Source organism: Musca autumnalis, unplaced genomic scaffold, assembly GCF_047663935.1.
Source record: "Musca autumnalis isolate F117 unplaced genomic scaffold, ASM4766393v1 scaffold_810, whole genome shotgun sequence".
Taxonomy (NCBI): domain Eukaryota; kingdom Metazoa; phylum Arthropoda; class Insecta; order Diptera; family Muscidae; genus Musca; species Musca autumnalis.
Window position 1 is genome coordinate 1 of NW_027412434.1, and position 26,758 is coordinate 26,758.

A 26,758-nucleotide genomic window follows, 5' to 3' on the forward strand; every position below is an offset into this window, starting at 1 on the left:
TCGCACTGAATTACTAGTCATGCTATGGCCACTAGAATAACTAGTTATTCTGTGGCCAATAGAACTTGAAAAAAAAGCAAAAAAATTCTGGTTTTTGAACAGTTGAAGTGGAATTTGTTTTCAATTTCACCACACTTCATATTTTATTTTTTTAATTTTATTTCGCTCTCTGCTGGATTTGATCAAGCGAACTTCTGATTTGTAGCCGAACACACTATGCCAAGGGTACAAACATTAAGGGTTGTTTAAACGCTTGCATGTGCACCACCATCAAAACAAAAACAAACATTGTTCCACAACATCCCATACGGGACAAGGGAGACTTCTCTCATATCAATGGGTGCACCCCGATTAATATTACCTAAATGATATGGGACCTACTGTTTATCGCCGAGTCCAAACGGCGTGTCTTAAGACACCACTTGTGGAGAAGTTTTTCAAGGCTGAAATACTCAGAAAATTTCGCCAACATTACTGAGGGGTATTTTGCCACCGTTGCAAAATGTTTGACAGACAACAGTCTGGCCGGAGAATCAAACCCACGACCTTTAGTGTGCAAGGCGGGTGTGCATACCATTGCACCACGGTGGTACCCATCTGTCTTTTTATTTTGTTAACAAAAACTCGCGTGCCGACGGTGAGCGTTGAATACACAACCCGGACACACACGCTCTGTATCAACGTACTCATAACTTAGTATGGAGTTATATAAGTAGTTATTTTTGTCCACATTATTTGTAATGGTTTACTTAATGACTAACGGATCCCAATTTTTGCTTGGCATAAGTCCGAGCACTAACTTCGGTACACACTTTTAAGCATTTTGTTGTGTTTGAAATTTGTTTTCGAAGCATCCAAAAGATCTATATGGCCTAGGCAACACGCAGTGTCGCCAGACGTCATTTGACCTTTTTTTGGAAAGCTTAACTCTTTTTAGCCTAAGCGTAGTCAGGACAGTTTAACATACGACCATGTGTTGGGTTGTTTACAGTGACTTGATTGAGGCACCTCCAAAACATGGTTTTTATACGCATTTACAGCATTTTCTGGTTACGAAAATCGTTGACCATGCCTTTTTTTCTTGATGTGCTGAAATCAGATGAAATCATTGGATCCCCAGTCAGGGCTGTATGGCGCATGACCCATTAATTCCACGTTTTATTAAGTCAAACAGGCGCTGGTTTGAATCGATGTGTGAGAGCCCATATTGTCATGGCGCAGAATGATTCGTCTTCTCTTGTTCGTTTTTCGAATCTCTCAGGAGACTTCAGGCAAACAAATTGTAGTGTAACACTCAGCATTAACCGTCCTACATTTTCGAAGCCGTATAGTCGCCACATGGTCAGTTTTTCTGAAGAAATGGACAACCTTTTGCTTCGAAGTTCTTCTTACATAAACCACTTTCGTTGGATTTGGCTGGTTTTCGAAGACCCAAACGGTCAATTCCTGCTTTGTTTCGTGCTCCTAAGCGTACATCTTAGATTCGTCGTCTGTTACGATCTTATAAACACCGTTTGAAGCCCTGCTATCGATTTTATGCACAATTTCTTTGAACTAACCCACAAAAGCCTTTTTTAAGCGATTGTCCAATATTGCTGAATCTAACGAGAAAAATAAATTTTTGCGGCAATATCAAATGTAAGTTCGTGGAAGACATGCCCAAGGATGCCTCTATTCCACAGTATACAACATGGCGATCTCGCATTATCTGTTCACGCACGGCATATTTTTATACCCTCAGCCTTTAGGTTAGAAACGGTATATACATACACTTTGATACGACCAAAAATGAGCCTCACAGAAATAACGGTTTTAGACCCCAATTATGTTTGGACGAAATTCGTTTCAGACAATTTGGAGTGGTGCGCACGATAACTCTCGAACGGATCAACTGATTCGAACCAAATTTTGGGTATCGTAATATTTTGTCCAAACTTAGTTTAAGTTCGAAGATGGGCCATATCGGTTCCTCCTTCGGTTACCTTTCCCAAATTTGTCTGTAAAATGGTGTGAACTATAACTCTCGATTTAGTCCAAAATTTGCACATCGTATTCTTCCTTCTAGATATAGATCGGGTTCGAATATGGACTATATCGGTCCACTCCTTCGGGTACCTCCCACACAACATTCGGTTCAAGTGAAGTTTAAGAACTCCTCTCGGATCATTTTATATTTGTTTCAGTAAGTTGTTCTTGTGACTCCCTTTATGACGGTACAATTTTTTTCTTGCGCAAGTCCATACTTCCTGAGATATTAGCTTAAAAGTTCCAAGAAACCCTGACGGCACCAACCAAAATGGCAAATCTGCAAGTAATTCTCACAGGAAGTTTCCGATTGGTGCGGAGTTTGCACATCATATTATTTCATCCAGTCATATATCAGGTTCGAGTATGGACTATATCGGTCCACTCCTTCGGGTACGTCTTACACAAAATTCTGTTCAAGTGAAGTTTAAGAACTCCTCTCGCATCGTTTAGATTCTTTTTTCAGTACGTTGTTCTAACGGCATAATTTTCACCGGTACAGTCTTTTTCCGTAGTAAGTCAATACTTCCTGAGGTAATGGTCCAAGCATCAAAACCGTTCCGGGAACTTTTTCAAAAATTTCGTTCAAACTTACTTTAACGTAGTTTAATATTTCGAGTCCTTTATGAAGAAGTTTGGTTACTAAAAATGTTTGGTATATGCCAATGATTTTGGTATAGCCCCACATTACGGCAAACTCGTGATACAAAATCAATATATTTTATATACGGCATAATTATTGGGTTTGGTTTTGTTTTTTGTCAGTGGCTGAGGTTATATCTCCGTCAGCACATCCGACTGATACTATCTTACTATTTTTCTTCCACAACTTCCAATTTTGGACGACCATCACGAGCTTCGTTTTTTGGCAAGTGCCGGCCACGATTGAATTCATTAAACCAGTTTTTCGTAGAGCTATAGGATGGTCCTTTATCACATACAAACATTTAATTTGATCGATGCAGTCGACAGTTGTGAACAACTGTCCAACTGTCCTGAGTGCGCTTAGGCTAAACAGTCAAGATGTCAAATGACGCCTGGCGACACTGCGTGTGGCCTAGGCCGCAAACTTTTCTAGTGTCCCTCGTATACAGCAGTCCAACAATACAACGCCAACAACGAACATTTTGAACTTTTGTGGGGGATATATTCGAAGAAATATCCGATATCCGAAATGTGCTTCTGCAATGTGACGTCATTCATTGTAATCCCTTATGTACTAACTCTGCCCCATTGTTTGTCTACATTCAACCGTCTGTTTGTATGTGTATTAGCGAATCCACTAGCATCTCGCTTGATCATTGTGGAAAATGAAAAAAACCTTATAATTTCCGCAAAAACAAGAATTTTTTAACGAGTTACGAGTAGAGTTGGAAATTTTCAATGTAAGGCGAAAAATGTATGCTAGGCGAGTACAATTTACAGAATTAAAAAATTATTTTTTTTGCGGATATGATAAGGTTTTTTCTTTTTCAGCGAGTAACGAGTAAAGTTGGAAATTTCCAATGTATGGAAAAAATTGTGCTCGGCGAATCCAACGCAGCACAAAAAAAAATCATCTCGATATTTGCATTATTACAGAAATAACAGTGATTTTTCATACAAAATACTTGTTTTTCGAAATTGCCATATCTTGAAAACGATCAGCACAAATATTGTTTTTTCGAAATTCGAAAATTGAAATTCTATCATATTTTCGAAAATATCTTTTTTTTCGGAAATGGTAGGAGATATAGAAAAATTTTTGCGGCACAAATGAGCACAATTCAGCACAACTTTTGTTTTTTCGAAATTCGAAAATTGCAATTATGTCATGTATTCGAAACAAGTAAGAACGTATAAGTCAGCTGTGCTGACGGAGAAATACCCTCAGCCACTGACCAAGAAAAAAACAACAAAACCAAACCAAACACAATAATTATGCCGTATAAAAAATATATTAATTTTATATCACGAGTTTGCTTTAAAATCTGTGGTAACGTGGGCTTATACCTAATCATTGACATATACCAAACATGTTTGGCAAACAAACGTCCTCATAAAGGACTCAAAATATTAAATTATATTAAAATAAGTTTGAAAGAAATTTTTGAAAAAGTTTTAGAGTTATCTTGCACAATATCCGACAGGGTTTTGAAGCTTTTGGGTCATTATCTTGAAGTATTGACTTACTCCGGAACAAAATGTACCATTGTAAATGAGGCCGCTACAACAATCTACTGAAAAAGAGTCAAAACGATGCGAGAGGAGCTTCTAAACTTCACTTTATCCGAATTTTGTGTGGGAGGTACCCGAAGGAGTGGACCGATATAGTCTATATTTCAATCCCATACTGGACTGGATTAAATAATACGATGTCCAAAGCCTGCATCAATCAAAAACTACCTGCGAGGATTATCTTGCGGATTTGACATTTTGGTTGGTGCCGTCAGGGTTTCTTGGAACTTTTAGGCCAATATATCAGGAAGTATGAACTTCCGCAAGCAAAAAAAAAAATGGTACCGTCATAAAGGGAGCCGCAAGGAAAACTTACTGAAAAAAATTGCAAAACCATCCGAGAGAAGCCCTTAAACTTCACTTTATCCGAATTTTGTGTGGGAGGTACGCGAAGGCGTGGACAGATATAGTTCATATTCAAACCAGATCTATATCTGGAAGGAATAATATAATAATACGAAAGTTTTAACCAAATCGATTGCTCCCTTCGAGAGTTATCGTTCAGACCATTTTAGAGAAAAATGTTGAACTTTTGTGGGGGAGGTACCAGAAGGAGTGGACCGATATGGCCCATCTTCGAACTTAAACTGAGTTTGGACAAAATATTACGATACCCAAAATTTGGTTCGAATCGGTTGAACTGTTCGAGAGTTATCGTGCGCACAAGCCAGATAGACAGACATTTTTCGTATCAAAGTGTATATGGTAAATTTCAAATTTCTTTGCAATTCCATTGGAAGAAATGTTAAAAAATTTTTTGCGAGCACATCCGCAATTTTTGGAACATAGATTAAGAAAACAGTCGTGGTTGCAAATCTGTTCGTGTTCACAAAATTGGATGTTACGCTCCAAAGTTATGGGGGGTTTTATTCCCTTATAAAGAACAAATATTTAAAAATTCCATTTTTGCTATAATAAGAAAATCTATATATAAAGCGTTAACAGGATTTAATATCTATCCGTAAATGCATAAATATTTACTATATGTATTTCTATTTTCGCGGAAAATCAAGAAATACTGAAAAAATCTTGGAGTAAATTTAATTTATTCTAATTTAGAGTCCAAATAAAACTCGAAAAAATAAATTAAAAATACGTACAGATTCTAGACAACGCGTAGAAAAATATGAGACCAAAATTTTAACGATAGGATTTATAACTGCCATATTACAGCAACAACAAAAGACGAAAACTTATTGTTGGAATATTATTTCAAAAATATATTTTTTTGTTTAATACGAAAAATAAAAAAAACATTTTTGGGAGTTATTCTCTATTTCGCTAAATTTCGATGCAAGGACTGACGGACTTCGCTGAAACTTCTTCAAGGAAAATGCGATGACAAACAGGAAAGTGTATTTGCTTACTTTGATAAACAATAGGATTATGAAATAGAAAGTAATATTGAAATTGCAACCAAAGAAAAAACATAAAAGTTAAAAAACGTATAATTCGCGAAATCGTTAAAATCAGTTAAGGCGCATGCGCTTTTCAGATACAGCGAGTGCATCTCTATCAATATGTAGCGATTTTTCCACTTTTCATTCAGCGGCCAAAGTGTGCCGTCAGCTGCATCTTACTGTTCAAAAAACCTTTTGTGGGAAAAATAGTGCGATGTACATAAGATTATAAGGCGCATCCGATTTCAGTGACCGCCTATAAAAAATACGTCATTATAACAAATTTTAAAAAAATTCGTCAAGAACCGCGGATGTGCTACCAAATTCTATTTTATACGAAATACGAATATTACTCCAGAATCTCGGTAATTTATGCCACACGGTTTTAGAAAGTAATATAATCGCGTATGAAGGATTCCATTTATGTAAAAATAACCAAAGAAAATCGCGGTTCAATGCGCGGAATCATCAAAATATAATTTTACAGAATTTCCTGCTTTCAAGGTATCTATAACCGCCGTTTTAGTGGATGGATTTGAACGCGGAAGGGTTCATTAGATCCGGCGCGTAAAAAAACTAAAATCACGCGGGGTTCTAGGGTACCTGAGGCACAGTTGTAAATTTTGAAGCCAAAAAATAGGTTTTTATAGAAAATTTACGCACCAAAATTTCGACTTTGGACTCTTATTACTAGGGAGCTGTATGAAGCACACTCTTGAGATATACATCAAACGACGTGGAGTCACGAGTTCTACAATCCAATAAATAGTTCGGGAAATTATCTGGTTGCGCCCTCCAATTATAAGAAAAATTCAAAAAACCCAGATTTCAAAACTTCAAAATGTCAGCATCGATTTTAGGGGGATGCAGTGTATATACTGAAAAGTCATACATTAGAACCATGTTGCCCAAGGGGTACTCTTCAATTCTTTCTTTGAGCTCAGGTTTGAATTTTCCGTGGTTTGACCAGAAATCAAGAAAGAACACAAAAAACTTGTAAACTTCAACACATTTTTACCCATTTTTTAATATTACCACCAACACAGCTTCCACATAAATTATTTGTTATGGTTAATTTAATGCGACCCCGGCTAAAACACTTCAATTAATATAAATATATTCATATTATATAAAATATTTTGACAGTTCGCGACTTATTAAATGGTGAACCTCAACTTCAACGATTGTAAAACATTTTTGAATATTACCATATACCCTTCTAGCCTAAAGGCTGAGGGTATAAATATGTTTTTTTTTTTTTCGAAAATGATACGAGATATCGAAAAAATTTTTGCGGCACAAATGAGCACAAACTGAGCACAATTCAGAACATCTTTAATTTTTCGAAATTCGAAAATTGCAATTCTGTCAACATTTTTTCAAAAAAATCTTTTGTCGAATATCTCAGCCATTTGTTCGAATTTCGAAAACAATTCACAATTCAGCACAACTCAGCTTTTTTCGAAATTCGAAAATTGCAATTCCATCGGATACCACATGTTATTATTCTATTTTTGTTAAAAAATATTTTATGGTGGAGTGTGTAAAAACTTCGGCTCTACTTTTTAACGAATTTTTTCTTGTTTTTATTTTTTGTTGTTTATATTATCCATAGATGTAGCGAACAATGATATTATTAACACCCGAGAACCAGAAATGTTTACGCCAATGTCATTGGATATTTAATTGGTGTGAACGCATGCAGTTTTGTAACTTAATGTGCTTATAACACTGTGCAACATTGAAAATCTGCTTATAACACTGTGCAACACTGAAAATGCAAACAACTTCTAGTGGGCATTTTCTGAAAGTATGTACATATTGAGATTTCAAAATCCCTAGTTGGGTTTCGTGTTTTTAGATAGGGTTTGGATTTTATGACCTCATCTATACCGCGCTAAAACGACCCTTTTTTCATTGATCCGGGATTTATATCAGGAACTAATAAGAATTTTGCTTTTCAGTCTTCAGCAATATTGTAGTCCTAAAGTGGTGTTATACTACTATTGATAAAATATAAGAAAGTTTACATAATTTCTGGAATTATGGTAAATAACAGCCACACTATTGAGTGTCGAACAATGTAACCTTTCGAAAAAATTGTCCAAGTAATGTGCTCAGCAATTCTTCGGAACATCCTGAAGCTGTAAAACACTTATGACCTGTTTCACTAAGACGATTCGAATACCAATTCGTTCGAACTACTGCCAAACTTCTGTTTTTTAAAGAATATTTTATTCATTTTCATATTCAATCTAACAAATATTTTCTACAACAGCAAGAGTTTGGTACTAATTCGAACGATTTTCATTTCGAATCGTCTTACAGAAACTGGCAATTATTTCATTTTGTTTAGGCGGTATTTCATATCAAAACAAAACATATTTCAAACAACGTTCACACAGGCAGTTTATTCTTATATTTGAGATTTCAATGCATTGTTGATATGTTTATCAAATTGTCGTTGAAAAATATGCTAGAAATAACGCTATAAAGGAATCTTACAACAATTATATGTTCTGAGTAGATGTGTATTACATTCCTGCGAATATTTTTTTCCAAAGATAACATTAAGAAAAATTTAGCTGTTTTGGATGTACGCTGCGAAATATATACAAAATATGGAATTTTTAGATATATTATAAAATTTGAGATAGTAAATCATGTTATTCGTGCTCATTATATTTCCAAATATTTTCTTCATGTTTTTATCTACAAGTTTGCTGCGGATGTCGTGGAAAGATTCGTATTGGTTTCAAAGGTATAGCCACGATTTTCTTTAAAAATTCAATATTTAACCATATTTAGATAAGGCCATAAAATCTGAACCCGATTTTACAAAACAAAAACCAAATAGGGTTTTTTGTTCATTGGGTCTGTACTTTCATAAAAACCGCATTAGAAGTTGTTTGCACAAAATTACCTTGAAAATGTTGCCCAGTGTAATAATAATAATAAACAATGCACCAATGTTTAGGTGATTAGTAAAAAGGTGCGGGTTTATTATAACATTGCTACGGACTAAACACCGCGTAAGGTCATTGATGTGTAAAGTTAGGCTTCCTATACGCTGTTTTTTAAGTTTTTACGGCAAACGTTCCCGCACAACGAAAACTATAAATATAGTCTTATCGTGTTTATAAATCGCTCGATTGAACAAACGTTTCTAATAAAGCACATATGTTTTAGTTTTGCTAACACCAACAACAATAAACAATAAAACCCTTCCACGGTCATGTATAAATGCAGGTGCCTTACTGATAAAAACGTCAACAAGAAAGACACAATAAACCATTTGCAAAATTTTCGTATGCCGCATTGTTAGCAACAGAAGTGAAAAAGAAAGAATGCCAGAGGAATATCTGAAAGTTGTATACGATTCCCAAAACAAAATATGGAAATCAGTAAATTATCCATATGGAGATGTAACGAAATTGTCATTGGGTGAAAAATTCTTACAAACAATGCGTTCCACAGATCCGACAAAAATCATTGATCATTTCTATGATAAAAATATTCTGAAGTCGGTCAAAGAAGTTTACGAACAAGCAATATTAATTGCAATAAATCTAAAACAATTGGGCATCAAGAAGGGCGACTGTGTCATTTTTTTCACATTGAACAATGAATGGATAGCGGTCTTGACATTTGGCTGTATTTTATGCGGTGCAGTGCCACTCTACTTCGAAGTTCATTTAGATAAGGGTAAGTGCAAATTACAATACCCCCACTAGGGTTATGACTTTTTGACATTTTTCCTCAAAAATGATTTCCTGTAGCAGGGATGAATGAACTTTTGCCTATTAATCACTATGCTATCGTTTATTCCATTGAAATATAAAAATAGTTCACGCACAAACCGATTTTAAAAAAATATTTTTTTGAAAAAATATATGAAAAGAAACAATTTTTTTTTTTCAAAAAATTATTTTTTGTTGCACGATTGAATAAATATAAGCCTACTAATAACTATAATAACGTTTCATTCAAATATTAAAAAAGTCGCGAAAGAAGTCACTTTGAAAAAATTTTAAATTTTTTGTTTTTTGTTAAAAAATTATATTTTTGAATAAAAGCGTTTACGACATTTTTACGACAGCGACTTCAAAAAATTGTCCATAATTTTAAAATCATTTTGTGCGTGAGGTTTTTTCACCGAATCACCTTATAATTAAGATTTTATGTAATCTTATGGCAAAACTCATGACGCTATGATACAGGGATATGAGGTTGTAAAAAAGTCATAACCCTAACCCCCACACAAGTTTTACCAAACACCCCACCACATAATTTGCTTGAAAGTGATCAAGCTTAGGAACCTTAGGATCGAAAAGCTTTCACACAACCAATATCCTTTAGGAATTAAAGCTCAAAAGTGTTGCGGAGGAGGTACCTGAAGGAATGCATCGTCAAAGTTCATTTTGGAAGTAGAACTAATTTCTTTTCCATAGATATCGCGCTCAACTGACATCTCAGTACCACAAACGGGACAATGAAGACTTCTCTCATATCAATGAGTGCACCCCGATTCATATTAGCTCAATGATATGGGACCTTCTTTCTGTTCATTGCCGAGTCCGAACGGCGTGTTTTAAGACACCACTTGTAGGGAAGTTTAACATGTCTGCCACCGTTGATAATTTGATGTTGACTGGTCTAGGAATGGAAATCACGACCTTTTACCTGCATATCATTGCACCACGGTGGTACCCTGTGTTTTCAGTTAATAATAACACTGTACTACAAAATAAAACTTTTTTAAATTACTAGAAACCGCGTGCAAATTATGAAAGAGGACCGAAAACTAGACGACACGAGTATCGGGATTTTGAAAGTTTATCTCGGGAGGTACCCTTTAGGTTACCAATCTTTCGCTTTGTGAACTGTTTTGGAAATATTCGGAGTAAGATTTCTCGTAATCCTTGTATTTTAGGTATAGGAAAATATTACTGAGAATGCTCTGCGGGACATTTTTGTGGAACATGTTAACCCTCTAATGTCTCGCTAAAGGGGTCCTTTTGGTCCCTTTTTATACCCTCAGCATTCATGCTTCCATAAGGGCAAAATGTGCCTCATCGAAATAATGGTTTTAGACCCCAAGTACGTTTGGACGAAATGTGTTTCAGACAATTTGGAGTTGATATAGCCCTGTCCGTCTGTTTGTCTGTCTAACTTGATGGAGCGCACGATACCTCTCTAACGCATCAACCGATTCGGTCCAAAATTTGCCTTTCGTAATATTTTGTCCAAACTTAGTTTAAGATCGAATATGGGTTATGTTTAAGTTAGAAACTCTCTATTGGTATTTTCACTACAAATCTCTAGGGAGCCTTTGTTCGCCTAGTTCGGATCGCAGAGAGGCCTCCCTTCCTTAAGTGTTCTCTACAAACCCTCTGAGAAACTATGTTCGCTTACGGCGGACCGTAGGGTGATATTTCCAATCATTGCCCTACAAATCTTCTCAGAGACTATGTTCGCTCAGTGCGGATCGTAGAGAGTACTCTCTTGGTAGTGGAATTTCTCTGCAATTTCTCCCTGGAACTGTATTCGCTCAGTTCGGATCGTAGTGAGAACTTTCCAATAAGCAGTGATTGCCACAGCTTTGATTCACTCTCGATCTTCATACACAAAAGACTTATAAGTCATCTCTTCACCAGTACGGAAGTACTTCTCGGTTTACTCGCGAATTGTAACGCGTCTCACCCCACACCAGGTAAAGTCATCAGCACTTTTCGCCTTAATAAATCACCCACACCAATATTATTATTTATACAAACTAAATACCCTTTGTGTTTTATTTTCTCCTCTTATATTTATCGGTAACACTCGGGTTTGTATCACCACATTCCCATCTCCACAAACAACAACCAATCTCTGCGGCCTTTCTGAGCTATCACCTAAACATTTGGTCCTTCGAGCCGGATAAGTTCCTTTGGATTTTGTTGTTGTCCACCCACATTTCATCCAATCGAGACGGATTAGTGGATAATTTACACGGTGTTGTTAGTGCTATTCGCAGATTTTTGTTCTCTACTGCAGCACACAAGAGATTCCCCAATCACCCCTCACCACCATCCTCATCATCAAACCATCATACATTATCACCAACAACACATATTCCACCAAAAAACATACCAGGTATGTAAATTCAGTGTTTTCCATAAGTGAGCAAATCGCGAGTGTTAAATTTTTATCTCTTTTCGCATAAAAATATTTCGGTTACTGATCGACTTTAATTCACCCTATCGGTCGGTGATTTCAAACAAATACAGTTAAAATCTTAATACAGTCCACACACTAATTCATTACATAAAAATTCTCACCAAAAGACGGTTGCATTCCCTTTGAAATATTAGCAAAATATCTTTTATTTTGTGAATTTAATAAATCTAATATACGGCATACTGTTTTTTAATTATTCACCAACAATTGTAGTGATCGCCAATACGTGTTGTTGTTTTATTTATTTCGGTTTTTTCTCACTATCCCTACGTCAATAATTATTCCAAAGGGAGAGCCCTTTAGTGAGAATTGCAACAACAAACGTATTACAAATTACCCGCCTTTTTGCATTTCTTTTAGCGTCACCTAATAAAACGAAAAAACCTACCAACAACAATTCAATACGTTGTGGTCTCTCTACCTGCTTACCTACTAGTACATACCAGCAAACGTCTACTGCGACGCTAGTTGTGTTTTATTTCGTTTTGTTGTACACATTCGTTATTACTACGGTTACAGTGGGTCGCAGGTGAAAAAATTATTTTTTATATAAATTATTTTTTAATATTTTTTCGGAAAAATAAATATTTGCATATTTTCGAAAAATAATCGGTATTCGGTATAAACGGTTTTTTGGACATCGTACACCCTACAATCGGCATTATATATTTATATTTTTAGTAAATATAACATATATATTTATTCAAATATTCAATATAAATTTATATTTTTATACTAAAATCACCTTTTTTATTAACATATTTGAATTTTCGGTTGCGGTTTTTTGCTTTTTTGGTTGTTCTGAAATAGTGCACCCTACATTCGGTCCCTTTGGAATTTAAAATTTTCATTTTTCACAAGGAAAATTCCCAAATTATTTGGTTTTCGATATTTTGGCCATTTGTGTTTTCCCATTTCACAAAAATTAATTGATTTTGGACATTCAGTCATTGATTCACCCTACACCTCGCTGCTAAAACAATAAATTCAATTGATTTGTTGCAGTTTTTTGGAAAACTATTGTCTTTTTTTGCAATTTCTTGAACGGATTCTCGGGAATTTGTTTAAATTTTCGGACATTTGGTTTATTTGTGTTTCCTTTTCACCTAAATAAATTTGTTTTTAGGCTTTTAGTCATTGATTCACCCTACACCTCGTGCAAAAATAATAAATTCTATTGAATTTTTGCAACTCTTTGTACATTTTTGGTTCTTTTGTGAATTATTCCAATAAATTCAAGGTAATTTGTATAATTTTTCGGAACAAAGAAATTCTCTACAATGCCGGTCACACCTTTAGATCTCTTTATCAGAGCATCGGATGCTTTGATCAAATTCGATTCCCATTTCAACCAAATGCGGGATGATCTGTTAGATCAGTACGACTTAGAGTTTCGTAGCTCAGAATTGGACAAGCTGTGGTCAAAGGTCCAATTAACATTCGATCGTTGCCTCGATTATTTAATGTCGGCGGTAGATTCGAAAAAGGATGACATAGATTCGTTAGATAGTAAATACGAAGTGTGTCATCAGACTTACATTACTTGTAGGTCAACTATGAACCGCAAGTTAGCAAAAATTCTTAAATCCTCCAAATCTTCACATCTCACCTCAATAAATGGTTCGGACCTCTCGGCAGAAGAATTTCACGGTGACCAAGCAAATAATATGAGTACGTCGACACCTGCATCTCACGAAATCGGTACTCAGGTGGATCATCCAGTCCCTTCATTAGTTCAAAACAGTTTTCAAACTCGAGAATCCTTCTTTTCACCAAATCCGGATCGTGTACATAACCTTGTACTTCCTCCATGCGACATAGAAACCTTTCATGGTGATTTCTTGTCGTGGCCATCTTTCCGAGACCTTTTCACCGCGATGTATGTACATAATTCTGGTCTTAGTGACATTGAGAGACTCTGTCATTTAATTAGAAAGACAGACGGCGAAGCTAAAGAAATTGTATCTAAGTTCCCATTAACTCACCGTAGCTTCGTCTTAGCATGGACAGCTCTCAAAAATCGGTTTGACAATAAACGGGTTATTGTCAATAGTCACTTGAAGCTTCTCTTTGAACTTCCATACATCGATCGTGAAACTAGTTCGGGATTGAAAACCCTTCAGCGCGGAATAAATAGTTGTTTATCTGCTATGACCGTATATGATATCACCACAGTACATTGGGATCCTATCATAGTCTTCATTTGTATTCAGCGTTTACCGCGAATAACTGTCACTCTATGGGAACAGAGTGTTAGAGACAAATCGGCTTTGTCTTCTTGGGAAGACTTGGATTCATTTATTTCTGAAAGAATTCAGACTCTTGACTGTTTGCGTGATATCAAAGGCCCTGAAACCAATAAAAAGTCTTCTTCGAAAGAATTTAAATCACCAATCACCAACAATTCGGTTTATAAAAAATTCAAATCCCCAGCCACGATAACTTGTCTTCTATGTCCTACGGAAATTCATTCTTTGCGATCTTGTCCAAAGTTTAAACAATTGCCTTTTGACCAAAAATCTTCTACGGTGAAGAAACAAGGCAGTTGTTGGAATTGTCTTTCACGGGGTCATACAATTAAAACTTGTACTAGCGCCCATAATTGCAATATGTGTCGTGGAAGACATCACACCCTCCTCCACCGTTCTAATAATTCACCTCCCTCAACTCCTTCATCGAATTCTACACCTTCTTCTTCTTCTCGCCATTCTGTACTTCACCACAATGACAATATAGCTTCCACCTCCACCGGTGCCAATCCAACTATAGCAAATCAACAAGTTTTCCATACATCACAGAATCGTAGTGTTCTTCTGGGAACTGCTATAGTGAATCTAATCCATAACGGTAAAGAGTATCCAGTTAGAGCTCTGATTGATCCAGCATCTGAGGGTTCTTTCATTTCTAAAACCATTAAAAATCGGTTACATTTGCCCACTCACTCTTCTCCAGCTCGTATTTCAGGAGTAACGGGAACGGTATCAGCTAATACTCAGAAGAGTTGTTCTCTGAAAATCGGTTCAAGAATCAATTCTTCTTTGGTACTTCAAACAGAAGCATTTGTTCTCCCTAGGATATCGGATGATCTTCCATCTTTCTCAATAGATCCCGATATAACACATCGTTTACCAAACATTCGATTAGCTGATCCACACTTTGTTGATAGTAGACCCGTAGAACTATTGATTGGATCTGATCTATACCCAAAAATCCTCTTAGACGGAATTCACCAAAATATACTCGGTTCACTTCTGGCACAAAATACGGTATTTGGATGGATCCTAACTGGTCCAATGTCCTCTTCTCCCCATCATTCGAATTAATTACGTTCAAATGACTGCACCATCAGACAACCAAAAACCGTGAATACTTTATTATTCTCACCAGGATGTATTTTCTATCGGTTTCTCCTCGTTAACATAAGATTTATTTTCACCTTCGCCATTTTTATTACCTACGGAACGGCTATCGCTTTATTACAGTCCAAAAAAAATGGATAATTTGAAATCGGAAAAGCTCACCTAACTGAATTTACATACTTGGATTCCTAGTTGTAAGTTACTTTAAGTTCACCCATTTTATGTTGAAACACCCCTATGTGTTTCAAGGCTGGCGGCTAATGTTTAAGTTAGAAACTCTCTATTGGTATTTTCACTACAAATCTCTAGGGAGCCTTTGTTCGCCTAGTTCGGATCGCAGAGAGGCCTCCCTTCCTTAAGTGTTCTCTACAAACCCTCTGAGAAACTATGTTCGCTTACGGCGGACCGTAGGGTGATATTTCCAATCATTGCCCTACAAATCTTCTCAGAGACTATGTTCGCTCAGTGCGGATCGTAGAGAGTACTCTCTTGGTAGTGGAATTTCTCTGCAATTTCTCCCTGGAACTGTATTCGCTCAGTTCGGATCGTAGTGAGAACTTTCCAATAAGCAGTGATTGCCACAGCTTTGATTCACTCTCGATCTTCATACACAAAAGACTTATAAGTCATCTCTTCACCAGTACGGAAGTACTTCTCGGTTTACTCGCGAATTGTAACGCGTCTCACCCCACACCAGGTAAAGTCATCAGCACTTTTCGCCTTAATAAATCACCCACACCAATATTATTATTTATACAAACTAAATACCCTTTGTGTTTTATTTTCTCCTCTTATATTTATCGGTAACACTCGGGTTTGTATCACCACATTCCCATCTCCACAAACAACAACCAATCTCTGCGGCCTTTCTGAGCTATCACCTAAACAGGTTATATCGGTCCACTCCTTCCGGTACCTCCCCCACAAAAGTTCGAAAATGTTCGGAAAATTTGTGCGCACGAAAACTCTTGAAGGGAGTAACGGATTTGGTCCATACTTTGCATATAGTGAAATTCCTACCAGACTTAGGTGAGGTTCCAATATGGGCTCAATCGGTCCACTCCTTCGGGTACCTCCCACACAAAATTTCGGAAAAGTTCAGCTTAGGACCTGCTCTCGAATCGCTTTGATTTTTGTTGTAGCAACTTGTATTCACTGCCCCCCATACGACGGTACAAGTTTCATCAGGGCAAGTCCATACTTCCTGAGAAAAAAAACCTTAAAGGTGCAAATAACCCCTATGACACCGTGTGTAGTGGTTGGAGCGAAGATAACTCTCGAACGGATCTACAGATTCGGTTCAAAATGTGGCCTTCGTAATATTTTGTGCAAACTTAGTTTAAGTTCGAAGATAAGCCATATGGGTCCACTTCTTCAGGTACCTCAAAATGTTCCGAAAAATTGTGGGCACGATAACTCTGGATGGGAGTGACCGATTTGGTCCATACTTTACACATCCTAATATATTTACCAGATATATATCAGGTTCAAATATTAACTGTATTTGTTTTGTTCACTCCTTCGGGTACCTCCCACACAAAACTTTGGATAAATTCACTTTAAGACCTGCTCTTGAATCACTTTGATTTTTGATTAAGCATCTTGCATTCTCTGCCTCAATTAAGTCAGTAAAAGTTTTTTTCAGGGGCACGTCCATACTTCTTGAGAAAACAGCACGAAAGGAGAAAACACCCCTATGGCACCATATGTAGTGGCTGTGGAGCTCGAACCGAATACTGCGTTCCTCCACATTGTGGATATTGTAATATTTCTTCGAATATTATATGAAATTCGAAGGTAGTGCCTATAGGTCCACTGCTTCATGTACCTCTTCCACAAAAGTTCGAAAATATTCGCTAAAATGATAAGCGCAATATCTTACAAGCTTAGCAACCGATTTGGTCCAATTTTTCGATCTCGAAATATTTTGTCCAAGCTAAGTTTATGTTCAAATTTGGACCTTCTCGGTCCAATCCTTGGGGTACCACCCATACAAATGTTCAACAGATATGTGTAGTTAAGGGTCTGGTCGAGGATCCTTTGGACATTTTTAGCGAAGGTTGTGGCCCGATATTATGCTTTTCGTAGGCTAGTATGGTACAAAAGTCCTAGCTATCCATATTTCTACAATCCATATTTCTGTCCGTTCATACGCCCATACATCTTTTTTTTTGGAAAAAAAGTATTTCAATACACACAGGCTAAGGATATATCTCTGTCGGCCGACTGATACTTTTTTACTTGTTTAATAATTATTTTAAATCTTCTTTAAGGATGGGTCGCAGCGGGTTCATATATTCCACAAAAATGTCCGCAATACGATTTTACTATAGGTCTCAGAATACACCAAAACTGAAAAATCTAAAGTAAGGCTAGAAAATACGAAAATATTTAAAACTCATTTTAGTTTTAAAGAAAGATTTTCCCCGAATTTGCTACAGATTGTCTAACAAAACATCATTTTAGAAAGAAGGTGCCAAGGACGAGAATTTTCTACATCAAATTTTAATATAAATTACGGAAGATTTGCAATCTGTATATATAATATTTACTAGTAAAATATCGGAGTTAATTTTTAGTAAAAAAACCCGAAATTTGTTGTTGAATTTTTTGCTTGTAATTAGTTTGCACTTTTATTGAGTTGACGCATGAAAGTAATATGAAACTTTATGCTAGACATATGGTGACAAAGAATGAAATATTCTGCGTCAAATTTCACAGTAAATCTCAGAATAAACTATATATGTAGACGTAACGGATTTTAAGAAAATTACAGCAATAACTGGGGTATAAAAACAAGATTTTTTTTTTGATAATTTCAAATGCTTCAGATTTGAACCAAAATCTCCCAAAAAAACGTCATTTATTGAGATGAACGTAAAAGAAAAAAGTATTCCGCACTATATTTTAATGTTAGCTTCTAAATAAAAGAAATCTATAGACGTACCAACGATCAGGAAAAAAATTGTCCCAATTTGGGTGTACGGTAAAAACCAAAATTCCTTTGCAATTCCATTTGAAAAAAATTAAAAAAATTATTTGCGAGCACATCTACACTTTTTGGTACAGAGTTTAAGGACAAAATTCTGGTTTTAAATATGTTCGCGTTCATAAAATTGGCCGATGTGCGCAAAAGTTATAGCGGTTTTTATTCACATATAAAGAAAAAATATTTAAAAATTTTGTTATGAGAAAATCGTTAACAGCATTCCATATCTACTCGTAGAGTTTAAATATTTACGAAATTTATTATTATTTTCGCGGAAAATCAACAAATAATAAACAAATATTGAGGTAAATCCAAATTACCTGTCTCAGAATTCGTACAAACATACAGAAAATTAATTAAATAGAGATTGGATACATAAATTGCATATTATAGCAACAACAAAAGAGAACAAGTAAAAAAGTGTCAGTCGGCTTTACCGACAGAGATATACCCTCAGCCTGTGTATATTGAAACAATTTTTTTTCCCCAAAAAAACGCATGTATTTAGGGAGTTTTAAACATTTTGGGCGTTTGAACTGACAAAAATGTTGATTAGGATTAAAGATCAAAAGTTTTGCGGAGAAGATACAAAAAAAGAATGGATCTCCAGCCACTGCATATGGTACCATAGGGGTTTTTTACAACTTCAGGGATGTTTGCTCAAGAAGTATAGACTTGCCCCTGAAACAACTTTTACCATCGCAATTGGGGCAGCGAATGCAAGTTGCTTCAACAAAAATCAAAGTGATTCGAGAGCAGGTCTTAAAGTGAACATGTATCCGAAATTTTGTGTGGGAGGTACCGGATGGAGTGGACAAATATAGTCCATATTTGAATCTGATCTATATCTGGTAGATATATTAGGATGTGTAAAGTATGGACCAATTCGGCCACCCTCTTCAAGAGTTATCGTACGCACAATTTTTCCGAACATTTTTGAACTTTTGTGGGGGAGGTACCTGAAGGAGCGGACCGATATGGCTTATCTTCGAACTTAAACTATGTTTGGACAAAATATTACTAAGGCCAAACTTTGGACCGAATCGGCAGACCTGTTCGAGAGTTATTTTGCCCTCCAACCTCCTCACACGGTGTCATAGGGTTTTTTTTTGCAACTTTCAGGCTATTTTCGCAGAAAGTATGGACTTGCCCCTGATGAAACTTATACCGTCGTATGGAGGGCAGTGAATACAAGTTGCTAAAGCAAAAATCAAAGCGATTCGAGAGATGGTCCTAAACTGAACTTTTCCAAATTTTTGTGTGGGAGGTACCCAACGGAGTGGACCGATTGAGTTCATATTAAAACCATATCTAAGTCTGGTACACGCTCCACGATGGGCAAAGTATGGACCAAATCGGTTACTCCCTTCAAGAGTTATCGTGCGCACAAATTTTCCGAACATTTTCGAACTTTAGTGGGGGAGGTACCGGAAGGAGTGGACCGATATAGCTCATCTTCGAACTTAAACTAAGTTTAGGCAAAATATTACGAAAACCAAAATTTGAACCGAATCGGTTCATCCGTTCGAAAGTTATCGTGCGCTCCAGCCAGCCAGACAGGCAGACAGACGGACGGACATTGCTCAATCGACTCCAAATTGTCTGAAACACATTTCGTCCAAACATACTTGGGGTCTAAAACCATTATTTCGATGAGGCACATTTTGCCCGTATGAAAGTGTATATACCCTCGTTAGCATAAATACTGAGGGTATAAAAACTTATTGTTAGACAATATTGTTACTTACTTAGCTGGTCCATTACAGAACATTTGTTCTATAGGCATAATTAAGAACAGATCTCCATTTCTCTCTGCCTATTGCTTCTCTTTCTGGAACTCCGCGCCTTGTCATCTCTTCATCCACTTGTTCGCGCCATCTATTCTTTGGCCTGCCAATTCTGCGTGCACCGCCAAGCGGCCCATATTTATACGCCTTTTTAGCGGGTTCATCATCGCTCATTCTTATGAAACGCAATCGCTGCATCTCGATACGTTTATCTGTACTGATGTAGTTGTATAGCTGATAAAGCTCGTGGTTCATGCGACGTCGATATTCACCGTTTACGCAGATTGGTCCGTAGATCTTTCGAAGAATTTTTCTCTCAAACACGCCAAGCACTGCCTTATCTGCTTGCGCAAGTACCCAGGCTTCGGAACCATACATCAGCACGGGAAGTATCAGTGTTTTGTAGAGTGTTATTTTTGTTTGACGAGATGTGGCTTTGTTTTTAAACTGATTACTTAAACCAAAGTTGACCAATATAATTCTTCTTTTTATTTCACAACTGACGAAGTCTTTTACTATCTCAAAATTATAGGAAACAACTTCCACAGTTGGTGTGAGCTCAATGGACGCATTGCTCGTCGACACCATCAATTTGGTCTTCTCACCGTTTACAGCCAGACCCACTTTAGCAGATTCTCCTTCGACCTTCATAAAGGTATCAGTTACTTCTTTTTCTGATCGTCCCATGATGTCTATATCATCAGCATAAGCAAGTAACATGTGGCTATTGGTGTAGATTGTGCCACTTCTTTTGACGTTTGCCTCTCGTATAACCTTTTCCAGCAGGATGTTGAAGAGATCACACGACAGGCTGTCTCCTTGTCTGAAACCTCATTTGGTACAAAACTCTTCGGAGAGGTTCTTTCCTTTTTTAACTGAAGATCTGGTGTCAGTTAAAGTCAGTTTACAAAGCCGGATGAGCTTTGCGGGGATACAAATTCAGACATGGCTTGGAATACCTTTGAACGCAGCGGGCTGTCGAAGGCTGCTTTATAATCGACAAAAAGGCAGTAGGTGTCGATCTGCATCTCTTGGGTCTTCTCCAGGATTTGCCGAAGGGTAAATATCTGGTCAATGGTGGCAAGTCCACCATTGGTATGGTCCAATTATTTCGTTGCCCATGGGCTTTAGTCGTTCTCACAATATCCCTGACACAATCTTGTAGGCGATAGGGAGAAGACTTATGCCCCTATGGTTGGAGCATAAAGTCTTATCTCCTTTCTTATGGACGGGACACAGGATGCTCAGGTTCCAATCGTCGGGTACTCGTTCTTCCTGCCAGATGGAGCTAACTAGCTGATGCATACACCTTATCAGCGTGTCGCCTCCGGTTTTAAACAGCTCGGCTGGTAGGCCATCAGCTCCTGCTGCTTTATTATTCTTCAGCCGGTTTATTGCTGTCTTTACCTCATCTTGGGCGGGTGGTATACATTCAATATCATCTTCTGGATTTGGATCTGTGGTATCTTCGTCGACTTCGCTACTATTGGATACCAACAGTTTGGAAAAATGCTCTTTCCATATCCTGAGCACACTATCTGTATCAATTACCAGATTACCTTGCTGGTCTCTACAGGAGGTTGTGCCATTTCCAAAGCCATCAGTTTGATGTATCACTCTTTGGTAGAATTTTCGGACTTCATTCTGTCCCCTGTACATCTCGATTTTTTCACACTCCCGCTTTTCCATCTCCCTTTTTTTTCTGCCGAAAAGACGTTTCTCCTCTCTCCTTTTCACCTGATATCTCTGTTGTGCGCTCTTCGGTAGCAGCACGACACTCCTGTAGTGGGATTCTGTAACTCATTTTTGCTGTTATCGATAATTGTCGGTAAAATTAAAATGCTTATAATTTCGATAATTAACGAAATTTTTCGGTAAGTTAACGATGAATAAAAAGTAGTCGCTAGCCTCTACCGACACAAACAGTGATGCCAACTTTTCTTTATGTTTTTAGTCATAATTTTGCCATTTAATTTTACCGATTTTTGTCGGTAACAGCAAAAATGAGTTACAGAATCCCACTCCTAGTCATACCATGGATTCCTTGGTGGAGGTCTCTGGTATCCAAGTATGGATTTTGCGGCTGTTTTCATGGAGTGGGCAATACTTTGCCATTGCGCTAATATGTTATCGGGATGATTAAGCAATTGGGCTAGTTGAGTGGAATATGCTGTGGCTATCTGTTGTGATTGCAGCTTGTCGATGTCTAACTTTCGTGTTGTTTCTGTTCGTACTTTGTTTGCTACGTTTAACCGCGTGCGTACATTTGCACCAACAAGGTAGTGGTCCGAGTCTTTGTTTGCTCCTCGGAACGAACGCACATCCAACACGCTCGATGAATGTCTTCCATCTATCACAACGTGATCAGTTTGATTGATTTGTTTTCTGATCTGGACACAGCCAGGTGCCCTTATGGATGTCGAGATGTTGAAATCTGGTGCTGCTAACTACCATGTTTTTTGCCACTGCGAAGTCTATCAGCCTCATTCTATTGTCAGATGTTTCACTGTGTGGACTGAATTTTTCGACTGTTGGGCCAAAGATATTTTCCTTTCCAATTTTGGCATTAAAATTGCCTAGAATAATTTTAATATCATGAGCAGGGAAACGGTCATAAGTTTCTTCTAAGCGCTCATAAAATATATCTTTGGTCAGTTCGTCCTTGTCTTCAGTGGGAGCATGAGCGCAAATAAAACTGATGTTGAAGAATTTTGCTTTTATTCGAATTGTAACAAGTCTTTCATTCACTGGTGTGAAGCTGGAGACCAGGTGTTTTAACCTCCGACCAACTACAAATCCGCCACCAAACTCATGCTTTATGTCATGGCAACTGTAATAAAATGCGTCACCTTTAGGTGTTGTTGTGACGCATTTCCCATTCCATCGTATTTCCTCTATGGCAGTAATGTCGGCCTTGTACTTTTCAATTACATCTGCCAATGCGTAAACTGCACTTTCTCTATAAAGAGTGCGAACATTCCAGGTGTAGATTCGCAGATCATGGTCCTTAAAACGTTTGCGGGGGTCGTCACATTTTGAGGGATTTGTTCTTCTTTTCTTTCGTTTTTTCATAGTAGGCTGTTTTTTTTTCTAGCGGAGGGTTACTAACCCGTCGCCCAAACCCAAGTTTTTTACGTTCTTATGGGTGAACGCGCGGCACATGTTAGCTCACTACCTTTAACGGGTGTTAAAGGCAGCTACTCCAGGTGACACCACGGGGAGGTCAGTGTCCACTTGAGATGAAAGAGGGACCAATATAAATCCTGGACTTTGCATGTTAACGCCGGTCAGGACCGTTCCTTGGTATCTTTCATCCCCTACGTCAGCCTAGGTATGCACCAAACACAAAATTGGACAGCCATTTTGATGAAATTTGGAAAAAGTGACTCAATTTGGTCTAGACAAAATTCGCCAAATTAAATTGAAATCGTGTTGGTGTAGGGTGGTATCATTTAGTCGGGCCAGCCCGATCCGTCGATCCTTTCCTTGCTGCTTTTTCAAATACATCAAGAAGTAATTATTTGTATTTAATTGTTGTCTTATTAGGACGAATATCGTTTATTGAAAGAGTTTTTATTTAATTGAATTTGTTGAGCTATCAAGACCTAAGGTATTTGTACTGAAAAAGTGATATATAGCGAAGTCCACACACATCCAACCAATATGCTACGATCGTTTCGCTGGTGGTTAATTCAGCTCATCAGGCATATCAGATGTGGTGTTAAATGTCATTGTGCTAGACAAACGCTGAGTTTGAAAGCTTGTATATATAACAACACATTGGAAATTTACAGTTGTAAAGTATTTTTCAAACCTTTTTATTATCATCTCTGTTCTTCCAAGTAATTATTTTTCTTTTCTAAGATTTCTAAGGTATTGTTTCTTTTCTTTCAGAATCCACCTCCACTTTATTTGATGTGGTACAACCCATGGCAATGCTTTACGAAGAGCAATATTTACAGAAAATCGAAGAAAGTCTGAAATGCTGTAAAAATCTAAAACAAACACCACATTTAATAGCCATCAATGGTGAAAAAGAGCCCAATGTTAAAAATCTTATTTCAATGAATCCCGAATCCAAACCTGTTGATTTCGCTAACTTTAGAAGTGTTCGAATTGATGATACTAAAGAAGAAACTGCAATTTTAGTTTTAACATCCGGTTCAACTGGCCTACCAAAAGTTGTACAACTTACCCATGCCCTTGTTATGCATGGTGTCGCAATGTATTGGGATAATGCTGAAAATTGGGAAAACATAGATGAAAATTCTGTGGTTTTCTCATTTAGCCCCCTACGTTGGATAAGTCAAATTCAATTATTGTTTCAGTCTATGCTTTTCGGATTGAAACGAATAAGTTCGTGTATAGTTACAAAACAGTTGGGCTTGGAATTGTTACGGAATTCGGATATTACACATTTTCTTGGAGTTCCTACCCTCTGCTATGAAATTCTACTGTTACTGGATGAAAATGATACGGAAAGCTTAAAAAGTGTGCGCAAAGTAATGTTCGGTGGTGAGACGCCAACAAAAGCAGTCTTTGAATTGTCAATAAAGCATGCGGTAAATGCAACGCATTATTATCGTTATGGAATGAGCGAAATGGGTTCAGTGATTTGTTGTGATAGATACTTTAATGGTGGTAAATTAATGCCAGGTTATGAACTTCAGATATTAGATGATCGTCTACAGCCTTTGGGTGTGAATAAACCGGGTCAAATTGCCTTACGACCGCCATTCCCCCTAAAGGGCTACATGTCGTTGGACAATTCGGTATATTACAATGAACGGGGACTCTTCATAAACGGTGACTATGGTTTCATGGATGAGTACGGAAAGTTACACATCTTGGCAAGATATAAGAATTTAATAAAATTCAATTGTGAAGTGGTAAATACTGTTGTTGTTGTTATTTTATCATTTTAAAATTAATATATTAACAAAACATTTACAGATAATACCCGATATTTTCGATGCTATTCTAGCCTATAATATACCCGAAATCTATGTTGCCCGTTTAGTAGGATATCGTACAACTCAAAATGATGGCAATCAAGTTGGGGCCTGTTTTGTTATACTTAAACCAAATGTAACCCTCAGCCATGCAGAAATCTCAAAGAAAGTGATGGATACCTTAAAGTTACATCTCAATGAAAAACAATTTCCAATTATACAAGATGTTCATATCATAGATGCAATACCCACAATAGCTCAGGGTAAAGACGATCGTATTGCCTTAAGTAAATTAGCTGCTGCTAAATCATATAACATATAATTATAGATTTAGTTATTTAGAAATATATGTATTTCAGTAATAGATTTATGTGGATATATAACAAATTGGTATATTTAAAGTGATATTTGCTCGAAAGGAGTTGGACTATTTGTGGGGAATCAAACCTCATACCTGGAAGATTTGTTCGATGTACATATTTTTTGAGGTTTAGAAATTGTTAATAAAGTTTATAAGCAAACAACACTAAAACTAAAAGAATTCTAAAGAGAAAAAAAAATCATGAAATTAAATAAAACAATTTTTTGCATTGTGGCGTTTTTTTATTATTGGGATAGCGTTTGCAATTTTGTTTTTTCAAAATAGTCTAGCTTAATCCCATTGTTGTTGTTTTAATATTTTAAAACAACTATTTTATTAGTGGAAAAGATTTGGCATTGTTCGCCAAGGGGTAAGGCAGGGAATACTATAGTTTCGATCCACGCCACTGGATCTCATCAGTTCCCTTGTTTCTAGTTTGTGGATCCCCAATAATAAAAAAACGCCACAATGCTTCAAATTGAAGACACTGGCACGACGTGTGTTGTTTTTGCTGTAAAGCAGACCAACCAATCCAGTGGCGTGGATCGAAACTATAGTATTCCCTGCCTTACCCCTTGGCGAACAATGCCAAATCTTTTCCACTAATAAAATAGTTGTTTTAAAATATTAAAACAACAACAATGGGATTAAGCCAGACTATTTTGAAAAAAACAAAATAAACAATTTTTATTTAACTTGCTTTGGTGTCCGCTTAGTTCAAATGTAGTAACTCATTTTAACACAGTTTTTTTTCCGAATTGGATGTAATTTGCCATTTGGAGTTCCCAATTTCGTACCGGATTGACCCGGAACCACACAAAATCAACGTTCCGGCCAGCGGCTGCCACCTTAGTGTACATATTTTTGTATTTGTTTCGTTTTTCCGTGTTGGGAGCAGCATATCCTGGAATGCCTGCTCCGCATTCTTTTGGTCAGTGCCGGGGCGGAGGAAAACCCAGGACCAATATATTTGTGATCCGTTTGCCACATCCGCATCTTCACCCACATCCAACCTTCGGTGAAATGCAATAGATGTCAGGAGTGGGTGCATCTAAGGGCTTGCTCTGGACTTGTCCACGTGAGGGACTACGCAGGGACTATGTTGCTGCATGCTGCGGATTACGAAACTCCCTCGTCGTCTGATTATGAGACTCCCCCGCAGTCCCCTCGACAACAACCGCACATGCAGCCTTTAACACCAGCCGTTGTTGTCCCAAACCCGGAAAATGCATCCTTTTTGCAATTTAATTGCAATGGACTCCGAGGTAAGATCGAGGAAATAGTAGATTTCATGAGTCGGAGGAATATCAAGGTAGCTGCGGTGCAAGAAACCAAGCTCAACAACAACTGTAGCTTAAAACGTTGTGATGGTTACAACGTGCTAAGGAAGGATCGCACCAGAAGTGGAGGTGGGGGATTAGCTTTCCTGTTGCACCAGTCTGTCCA

The 26,758-nt window shown here is 37.2% G+C and overlaps 1 protein-coding gene across 1 annotated transcript; it reads left to right on the forward strand.

The window, feature by feature from the left end:
- The first annotated feature begins 8,830 nt into the window (after positions 1 to 8,830).
- LOC141388223 (uncharacterized) lies at positions 8,831 to 25,487 on the forward strand. The gene is made up of 3 exons (XM_073958241.1): positions 8,831 to 9,347; positions 23,894 to 24,888; positions 24,953 to 25,487. Exons 1-3 carry the CDS (start codon positions 8,990 to 8,992, stop codon positions 25,271 to 25,273), a joined length of 1,674 nt encoding a protein of 557 aa, XP_073814342.1. The 5' UTR covers positions 8,831 to 8,989; the 3' UTR covers positions 25,274 to 25,487.
- The last annotated feature ends 1,271 nt before the right edge of the window (positions 25,488 to 26,758 follow it).